Genomic DNA, 10,385 nt, shown 5'->3' with positions numbered 1-10,385 from the left:
ATCAATAGTTTAGAGATTCAGTAAAACCCCTGAAATACTGTTGCTCTCCTAAATGAATGCACAGCCATCAGCAGCTGCCAAAGAGCTCAGCTCGGGGGCTCTGTCCCAAGCAATTGCACCACTGACAAGGTGATGCATGTTTTTAGAAGGAATTTTTAACCACCTGATAGCAAAACAACATTAGTGTTATACAAACAGTACAAAGTTTACCACAGGATTGAGCTTTAATCTCTGACGGTTGCCTATCGATTCTAGAAAAAACAGAATCTACTCATTGAAAAGACCTTCTCTACATCCTGTTTGCAGGCAAACTTGAGGGAGAAACTCTCACCTCCTGCAGCTCTCCCTGAAACCCAAAGTAAGTCTGAACTGAGACCTGAATTTGGAGACAGGACTGAGCCTGGGTTGTTTAAAATTGCAGTTTATTCTGCTGTGAGAGGACTTGGTTTATCTTATTATGCTTTCTGGTCTTGACCTTTGTAAGAGTTGGAAAAGCAGAAGTTGCGATACATTGTTTAAAGTATGTCACGGTATATATGTGAAGACTTGTGCTTTCGGCAGTGCTTGATGTCTTGAATGCATAGAGAGCGGGCTTGGCATACTTACACCACTGGCTACCTAATGCCTGTCAGATGAGACAAACTAATACTGAAGAAATCAGTCGCATTTCTTCTTCATCTTCCAGTGAGTCCCTCATCTTGGGCTCTTTTCTAGCATAGAATTTTAAGTCCTAATTTTCAAATGTAAACACAGGTACCTCAGTCACTGAGACATCTCCATGCCTGCAGTTTGACAGGTTGTTTCTGTGTACACAACCTGGGTGTTTATCTGTGCCAGAACTGTACGACATCAGACACACGGGACTGATTTTGGTGAAGCTTGCAACCCCTGCTAATCTGTGGTGGGAGGCTAATCCTGAAAATTAGGATATTTACTTCTTCCTGTATGTTTTTTAGAAAAATCAGACTGAACCACAGCTGTTTAAAAACTTCATGTTTTCATATACCTTAGTAAATACCTATTTTAATCAGAGCTGTGGAAGTAATTGCAATAAACAATTTAGCAAATTGACTTTGTCTGTGTTTTGTACATGTTTTTCCTCACACACAGCCATGGTTTGCTAAAACATTAATTTGCACAGCTTTTAGTCCTGGCTACTTCAAAAGTATGTAAATGCAGGCATTTGCTGGGCAGCATTTATGTTGGTTTGATTAGACATCTGGGTAACACAACATCACTTGTCTTCCCTGAAATGCTGAGGGTAGTTCTTAGAAACATGTTTCATTTTGCAGAAATTGGTTTTTGCCAGTATTTTCTCATGGTTTGTCCAAATTCTGTATGCTCATTTTACAGTATATGTCATGTAATTCAAACACCCAGAAGATATTTGTTAGAGAAGAGAAATGAAGATCTGTAGAAAATGCTTTGTTTTTTTCCACAGAGTTGCTGTTCCACTTGCACTCAGAGTCTGGACATAGTTTTACAATGCGTTCATGCTGGAGCAGGTTAGATGTAGACTCTGCATTTACTTGTTTCCAGATTTCATAATCTCGAATTCCATCACTGTGTTCCATAACTAATTGTTCAGTCAGGGACCTGTCCTTAGGGGTAATCTAGCAAATGATGTTCTGGGACAAACTTTGAGGAGAATTAGTGGAACAAATAACCCAGCTAGTTTTAAGATGGAATTTATGACAGAATTATACGACTAAAAGATCAGAGGACCTAAAATGTCCTCTTCAGGCTGCTGTTTAAAACAGAATAAAGAAAGGCACAGAGATGCAAGCTTCCTATAGCTGCATCTGCAAGTTTTTCTCATACTAGGGGAGAAGATGCATTCATAGACTGATGTGCACAGTAGACGGAGACAACCTCTCAGAAGGTCTCCTAAAAGACAGACAGCTCCAAGGTTTGCATTGAATGACATGAGAGCCCCTGGAAGAGAGAATGACAGTTCAGGGATCTAATTTCTCCTCCATGTTATTCTTTTCTTCAAGGTTCCCAGAGCCTCTCTCAGCAATGGCTATGGTGTGTCTTTCAGACTTTGAAGCCTACGCTAAAAAGTATTTACCCAAGATTGCTTGGGATTATTTTGCAGCTGGAGCAGATGACTGTAGCACACGAGATGAAAACATCTTGGCATATAAAAGGTAATGCGAGGAGGAAATGAGGGGTGTTGTACTGGGAGCTTTTAAACTACATTTTTGTGCAAGTGTTTGGACTTCACAAGCAAAGACACCTAAGACCTTGCCTTTTCAAGGTGATCCCCAAGCAAAATGCACTTACCTGAATGATATATGCTCCATGGTCTGATGCCAGCCTGATTGTGACACAGATTGTGTGAGGCATAAGTGATGCTGAGGGTACAGGCAAGTGGTAGGGTATGGTAACATACTGTGTGGTATACATGGCATGACAGGAAAGGAGATGAGTAGCTATAATAGAAGCAACAGGGAGCTCTTGCAGAAAAGTAGGAAGTCTAAGCGTAAGTAGAATGGGATTTGGGGAACATGCTGCAGAGTGTGAGGGCAGGCACACTGTACAGTGAGGACAGACATACAAATGTTGGAGTGGAAGGCACCCACCTGGGATTGGGCTGCAAGTAGAAGCAACCTGGGAGGTGGACAATGGGAGAACAAGACACAGAATCACAGAATATGCTGAATTGGAAGGGACCCACAAGGTGAGCTGAAGTGGGAAGTGAAGAAATTAAGTACTGTGGCCAGTAAGCAGGATTAATGGAAAATGGAAGTGGTTGAACTTCTGGCTGAACTGACCATTAAAAGTGAACAGAAAGGATGAAGAGCCTCTGTTATATGCTGTTCTATTTATTGTCTCAGATTCCTGCCTTGTAGTTGGTAAATGAAGACCTGGTTTCCATGAAACTTCAGAAAAGTCACTGAACATCTACTATCCTGAATGTGGTTCTTTTTGCCTTGCAGAATTCGTTTCCAGCCACGTATACTGCGGAATGTATCCATGATGGATATTAGGACTAAGATCCTGGGGACTGAAATCAGCTTTCCCGTAGGAATCGCCCCCACTGGCTTCCACCAGCTAGCATGGCCTGATGGAGAGAAAAGCACAGCCAGAGGTACTTTTCTGGTCTGCTGCCATGTTGTGAAAAGGGTGGTTTGTGTAAAAGCCTCAAGAAGCTTTTAGGATGGCTTGAAGTGTGACTGAGAAAAGTTTTCAGGCTTGAAGGGGCAAACTCCTTTCCCACTTTCTGACACTCTGCATGGGAACCTGTATAGGCATTGCTCTACTTCTCCAGCTACCACTATTACAAGATCCTCACTGTGGAATGTGCTGCAAACTTAAGACAAGGGCAGTGGACCCATTTCTGACTCACACCAAGAACCACACAATGTTCTCAGTCCTGGTGGCTCTAGATAGGTCATAAAAGTGGTGGATGAGACTCAGACTGTGAATTCCTTGTTACCAGTTAAGAAATATCTCCCTTGGAGAAAAAAGAGGGACGGTATCTCTTCACAAATCCTATGGTGGATTTGGAGACCTGATGCTTTAAAATTACTCTTTTCTTCTGTGTATTTCTGTGTACACAAAGTGGAATTGAGAGTGCATTCCTGTGAAAACTCAGTCATAAAGAAAAAATTCATGGTTTTTCAAAAAAAGTAGTTGCAAAATAAACGCACAGCTTGGTAAATTGCCTCTCTTTTTCTTGCTTTCTTAACCATGATCCTACACTAGTGCATGGTAAATACAGCTACTTTTAATCCAGGGGTCATAATTGCACTGTGCTTCGTAGGATATACGTAAAACAGGAGTTCAGGAAGTCTCTGCAAAGAGTACAAATTTGTGTCTGATGTCTGGCGAGACGGTTCAAATGACTTTGCTTCTGATTCTTTTTCAATACGTCCTGAAGCAGCCAAAGCCATGAACACCTGTTACATTGCCAGCACGTACTCCACCTGCACGCTGGAGGAGATCTCTGCAGCCGCTCCCGGGGGCCTCCGGTGGTTCCAGCTCTACATCCACCGCAACAGGGCAGTTTCCCGTCAGCTGGTCCAGCGAGCGGAGGCCTTGGGTTTCCAGGCCCTTGTCCTCACCGCAGATCTGCCCTACACGGGCAAAAGACGCGACGATATCCGCAATGGTTTCTGCCTTCCACCCCACATGAAACTGAAGAACTTGGAACGAGACTTTGAGGTTTGTAAAATGAGCCTGTCCTTTCATTCACTCTGCTGGCATGTACCACATGAGACAAAACCACTGGGTAACTGCTGCTTTGGCATCTGCTCTACCCAGGGTGTATCTTCTCCCCTTCTGGTTCTGCAGCATCCTGCCTTGATCTCCTGCCAACCTGGGTTCTGACTTCAAAATCCCCATCCAGATGCCTAAGACAAACTGATCTCCACCCCCACTGTAATTATTCTTCTTCAGAGATATATGCTTTCTGGAGCTGATGAACATGTTTGTTAGCAAGTTTAATTAATCTTTTCTATGGCAAGGAAAGACTTCAAGGACCTCTGTATTGTTGCAGCTCAGATGAGGCTTTCTTTTGTTGTATGGCTGTAGGGAGATGACCGTTCTGAGTACGGACTGCCACCCAACAGCTTGGATCCTTCCATCACCTGGAATGATATCTACTGGCTGCAGAGCCTGACCCACCTGCCCATCATCATCAAAGGCATCTTGGCGAAAGAAGATGCAGAGCTGGCAGTGAGACACGGAGTTCAGGGAATTATTGTGTCCAATCATGGTGGAAGACAACTGGATGAAGGACCTGCCACTGTAAGTGGGAAAATGTATGTCCCGTGACTGCTTATAGCCTGCATATTTGCATTAACCTGGGTATCTCTATGACCAGCTCTGTGTGCACACTTTTGGTGGACTTGTATTTGTTCAGTGGCCGTGGGTATGTGCAGATGTACTTTAGCTTTAAACTTGTAAGATCCATGACTTGGCATGAGCTACCCAATGAAGTATTTTCTCAGCTTCTTGGGAGGGTTCTGTGAGTGTTGCAGAAACCACATAACTGCAGATAAAGTACTGGCCTAAGTCAGGAAATGTTTTCTGCCTGTGTCTCCATGAGCTGGTGCAGTGCACACAAACTCTTTGCGCACTGCAGCAAAAGGAAAATGAAGCTCTGAAACCAAAAATGTACAAATGAAAGCATAATGTATTCTCATTGTTCACATCTGTCAAAACATGCAAAATAACGCAGCTAGATTTAGTGAGAGGCCTGCTTGCGTATTTACGGACTCAAGTCTAAATGGGAATTTATTGACTTTCATGAGCCAAAAAAAGGATAACTTATCTGGAAAAAAATTCCCCTGCTTTTTAAACTGTACAAAGAAATCAAACATTGTTTGGGCATATGTGTATTTCACTGGTTTAATTTGGTTTCTCTCAGTTTTTCCAATTGCCCTTATTTTACAGTTCTGCATTGCATAGTATCTTATGTATGTTTTTTTCTCTGTTTTCTTTTGTAAAATAAAAATAGGTACCAGGGAATTGTCTTCTATTCTACATCAAGCCTGACAATAATGAATAAAAAATATTTATAGTCTAAATGCTGAGGGCATAATAACAGAAATGGCATCCATATTGAATTGCTCTTCTACCATAAAAGTTTCTTTACATACACAGACAGGGCAGTAGATACCTGGTTTGGCTCTGATATTCTTTTGGTACCAAGCCTGACAATAGAATCTATTGTCCCTGTCCTTGATGAGCTACTCCTAGAAAATTTCAGCCTGAAAGTTTTTAGTCTGAAATCCTGAAAAAAATTGGATTAACTGGAAAAATCTGCTTAGTATTCTTAGTTATAGCTGCTCTACTTAAAAAAAAAAAAAAATTAAAAGGAGGCAAAAGGGTATAAGAGACTGCAGAAAAGAGCCATTTGGGTTTGCTGAGAGTTAATTAGGTCTAGTGTAATGTCCTGCCTCTGGTTGTACTGCCTTTGGGACCAGAGCCAGCATCTCTGTATGGTGCTGCCCTGCACTAGCAACTGGGACTCTAGTCCATGTTGGACTCTACAAAAAAGACCTTAGGGAATCAGGAGACTTAACCTGGAGGAAATGATATGTTGACTGTCATACAAAGCAAATGAAATCCTTCATAGATGCTTTAGGGGATTTGAGGAGGCATTTGACAGGTGGTCACCAGGATTAGGCTGAAATGTAAACTGTAGGCAGTTTGGACATCAGCATTTTTAAAAACATTTGTCTCAAACAAAAGTAAAATATTAATAACAGTTATTTTCATTGAAATTTATATATAAAATCTTCCATAAAGCACTCACCAGAAGTGCTAGCAAAAATATCAATATAGGCAAAGCACTGGAAAATCATGTTAACTATCTGGTAAACAGAATAGGGAGCTGCACTTTATCCTGCAGCCTTTGGTGCTGAGCTATTTGTGATGCATCACCACATTTTATTTTGAGAAGGTATGCTATGGAAGCATTGTCTCCCTGCCTGTCTCTTCGGAATATATCCTCTTTCTCTTGGAATCAAAGGTTGACCTCAAGGTGAGACTGGATGCTTCTTTGCAGATTGATGCTCTGGTTGAAGTTGTGGAGGCAGTACGAGGCAGAATTGAAGTTTACTTAGATGGTGGAATAAGAAAAGGAAGTGATGTGTTAAAAGCACTGGCACTGGGAGCAAAATGCGTCTTTATTGGAAGACCAGCTTTATGGGGTCTGGCTTACAAGGTGAGTAAGGAGCTTTCAGTTCATATGCCTGCTTCTCATACTCTTCAACACTCTGTTGTTATTGAAGTCATAGAGAAAAAGTTTTCACTGGGAAAGAATCTCTCTCTCTCTCTTTTTTTTTTAATGAATTTTTAAGTGGAATCACCCCAAATCTGACATTTTTGTGATTTAAAAATACCACTGAATTTCACGATTTCCTATATATACTGCTTCTTAACTATGGGAATATTTCTACAATCCAGAGTCATGAATTAGGCCTCTGATGCAGAAAGTTAACATAATATAATTCAAATATTATTACATCAGTTGTTTGCTTTACTAAATTTTTGCTATTTAGCCTCTTGATTGGAGATTCCAAACTTTTCTTTAGAATAAAAAAATCTTTATTTTTATGGTCTAGAAACATTTCCTATCTTTTGAATGAGACTCTTGTCCAGTGGTGTGATTGCTGTGGATTCCAGTAGCTAGATTTTAAGCAAGAAGTCACCTGAATCTTCTGAGAAACCTGGAAGAGTTGCCAGTACTGTTTCTTTTGCCAGCAAACATAAAAAAAGGACCTAACATGAAAAGGGTGCTGCTGTGAGTTGCCTGCTTTTTTTCCACAATGCAAGCAGAATGGAGATCGGAACTGGGGGGTTTAACTGTGCTTTGGTATTAAATTCCTAAAGATGAGTAAGTTAGAGTATTCCTAAAGATGTATCTCAGTGTGTTACCCTAGCATACAAAGAGGAAGGACATGAACAAGCACTAGCATTGTCTGCACCCAAAACATTCTTTATTGTAAGAAGTAAAAAGAAAATATAAGAGGAAAAAAAAAAGAAAAAAAATCATCCAGTATTTTACAAGAAACTCAAAATCTTATATACAATTTATTGGATTTTGAGCTTCTTGGTGTCACTTACACAGGGGAAAACACACAATATATTATTTTTGAAGATTCAGATCAGTATTTGAGTAAACTAAAGTTTTTAAAGCAGTATCATATATAAAACTCTCATTACTTCATTGAAAACTGTCAGCATTGTAAGGCTTGACATTTTAAATAACAAGCCAATTGGCAGAGGAAAACTGAAAGCTAAGAGAAGAAACCAGCTAGAAAATGTCAGAAGTGAAAAACAGCTTTGTTTTCTTTCCATGTTCAGATGTATCACAAAAGGAAAAGCATTTAAATTAATCTGCGATGAACTGAGCACATCCATCACAAAGTTTTAAACATTCATCTGTATGAGAGCTTGGAATTGGCATGAGGTTAAGGGACTGTCCCAGCTCTCACAGTGCAAGCATCCTGCAGCATTGCTCTGTGCCAGTGCTCCTTTTACCCTGAGTGCTTTCTCTGTTGGAGCAGGGTGAAGAAGGTCTCCAGGACGTTTTGAGAATTTTGCAGGATGAGTTCCGTTTGTCGATGGCCTTGGCCGGTAAGTATTTTGCAGGTTGTTTGCAATGGGTGATACAGAGGTTTCTTCATGCAAGCCATATAAAATCAGAAATCTGATGGATGGGTCACAAAAAGGCAATCCACCTGAGCTGTGCTGGTTCAAGTTGCTATGCTTAAGGTGATTCTTTGCTTCCTAGAAAACCACCTGGCATTTCAGGTGTCACAGCAATGACACCTGCAAGGAGGAAATAGGTTAAAGCAGCTTTGTGACCCAGCTAAAGAGATACAAAATTGCTAAGTAAAGCTGAGCAAAACTTGCAATTTCTGTTCTGCTGGGAATGGTAGCATATGTTTTTCAGTATTTAACATAGTGTTTATCAGGGCAAAATGGAACCAATTTTTTTCTGCATGAAAAGTTCATTAAAAATGGATGCAGAATTTTTCTCTGCATACTGGAGATTACAGCCTGTTGGTGGAGGTTCAAATCTCTGCATTCTACATGCCTTAAAAGCCTTCATGTCTCCTCCAAGATTTTACTTTTGTTCCTCACTCTCATTTCTCACTATTGCTCTCAGCTGTAGCTGCCATGTTTGATACCCTCACTGACAGCAAACTTGCAGAGCCCAATGCAAACTCGTTTCACATACGAACAAGAGGGTGGTTGAGCACTGGAACAGGCTCCCCAGGGAAGTCTCAGCACCAAACCTGCCAGAGTTCAAGAAGCATTTGGATGATGTTCTCAGGCACATGGTGTGATTCATGGGGCTGTCCTATGCAGGACCAGAAGATGGACTTCCATGATCCTTGTGGGCTACTACCAACTCAGGATATTCTATGATACTAAGCATGACATGCAGATCCAGTGCAGGGGTATTCAGACATCAGCAAAGGATCTTATTAAAGATTTTCATGCTCTAGCAACCATGAACTCAAGTGGATAACAATGCTGACTAGGAGACTGGAACTGAAATCCTGTTGGCATGGTTGGTTTTACAGGTCACTTTTTCAACTAGCAAAGATTCCTACATGGTGGGTTTGTTGGTTTTGTGGGGGTTTTGTTTTTTGTTTTGTTGGGTTTTTTTTCCAGCAGGCTCTTACACTTTACATGCAAAAGGGCACTGGATTCAGCAAGAGCAGCAAGTTGGGATCTTTTTAGTGCAAGTGTGAAATTCATAGAATCATATAATCTTTTAGGTTGGAAAAGACCTATAAGACCATCAAGGTCAACTCTTAACCCAGCACTGCGAAGTCCACCATGAAACCATGTCCCTAAGCACCACATCTCCATGTCTTTTAAATACCTACAGGGAGGGTGACTTAACTACTTTTCTGGACAGCCTCATCTAACGCTTGATAACCCTTCATGTGAAGAAATTTTTCCTAATATCCAATCTAAATCTCTCCTGAACACAGGATTCAAAGTGCAGCCTCATCAGTGCCCCATTCAGGGGACTGATCACTGCCCAGGTCCTGCTGGTCACATTGTTTCTGATACAGGCCAGGTTGCCATTGGCCTTTGTAGCCACCTGGGCACACTGCTGGCTTATGTCCAGCTGGGTGCCAACCAGAATCCCTCTTCCACCCATTTTTGACCAGATGAAATGCCAATGCAAATCTCCACCTCTGGTCACTTGGCATCCAGCAATCCCCATATCTTTTCTGTCTACCTTTTCTCTGCTGACTGGATGATAACATTCTGCTCAGCTTGTTGTAAGGATCATTTTTTTTTCATGTTTCTAACTCTACTTGTGTGGGAAGTCTGGTGCCTAACCTCAAAGCTGAAGATACCATTGAGGAATAGAACTACTGAGGTACAAACCTATCCCAACCCAGCTCATACAAGACAAGACTGTAATTCAGAGAGGGGGGCTTCCAAGCTTCATCTACAAACCTTTCTTTCTCATTGTTATGTCATGTATTTCAGGCTGTGCCAGAGTCTCAGAGATTGGCCGACACCTGGTCCGGTTCTCCAAGCTGTGAACAGCCTCCTGCGATACCCACCAAACAGAGGCAGCTCAAGCCGAGGTCCCAGCCAGACTGAAGACAGCAAAGAAGGAGCAATAAGAGTATGATAAGGCCTTCAGGAAACCTCTGAGGAGATGAGGAAAGTCTCTGTGTTAGCAAAGGCTGTGCTCTGCTTTTGTTGAGACCAATGAATTCCTTAGCAGTTTGAATAATTTTTACTTGCTTAAATACATTTGCTTTAAACTGGCTGTTCCATGTCATTACCTATGTTGGGCTTTACTCCCGAGTTCTCTTACACTGGACATCCAGACATGGAAAACTATGTGCTTTGCTTTTTCCACTTGATTGTCCTACCAAGTCTGACTG

General features: G+C 41.4%; 1 protein-coding gene across 2 annotated transcripts; it reads left to right on the top strand.

Moving 5' to 3' along the window:
* Positions 1–225: 225 nt before the first annotated feature.
* Positions 226–10,267, top strand: HAO2 (hydroxyacid oxidase 2). Of its 2 annotated transcripts, none has more exons than XM_032680291.1 (8): positions 226–358; positions 1,998–2,150; positions 2,943–3,094; positions 3,890–4,170; positions 4,540–4,755; positions 6,521–6,679; positions 8,025–8,094; positions 9,979–10,267. In XM_032680291.1, the coding sequence occupies exons 2-8, from the start codon at positions 2,020–2,022 to the stop codon at positions 10,032–10,034; spliced, it is 1,065 nt and encodes a 354-aa protein (XP_032536182.1). In that variant the 5' UTR covers positions 226–358; positions 1,998–2,019; the 3' UTR covers positions 10,035–10,267. The 2 variants fall into 2 exon arrangements, with proteins under 2 accessions (XP_032536182.1, XP_032536181.1); XM_032680290.1 differs by having other exon boundaries at positions 3,887–4,170.
* The last annotated feature ends 118 nt before the right edge of the window (positions 10,268–10,385 follow it).

Source organism: Chiroxiphia lanceolata, chromosome 2 (assembly GCF_009829145.1).
Source record: "Chiroxiphia lanceolata isolate bChiLan1 chromosome 2, bChiLan1.pri, whole genome shotgun sequence".
In the NCBI taxonomy this organism is placed as follows: domain Eukaryota; kingdom Metazoa; phylum Chordata; class Aves; order Passeriformes; family Pipridae; genus Chiroxiphia; species Chiroxiphia lanceolata.
Note: the sequence above shows the minus strand (reverse complement) of the source record. Positions and strands in the feature narration are given on the sequence as shown.

Coding starts and splice junctions, on each gene's coding strand:
- HAO2 (XM_032680290.1), top strand. CDS start 2,020: ATGGCTATGGTGTGTCTTTCAGACTTTGAAGCCTACGCTAAAAAGTAT. Junction 3,095..3,886: donor AGAGAAAAGCACAGCCAGAG/GTACTTTTCTGG, acceptor TACGTCCTGAAG/CAGCCAAAGCCATGAACACC. Junction 6,680..8,024: donor TATGGGGTCTGGCTTACAAG/GTGAGTAAGGAG, acceptor CTGTTGGAGCAG/GGTGAAGAAGGTCTCCAGGA.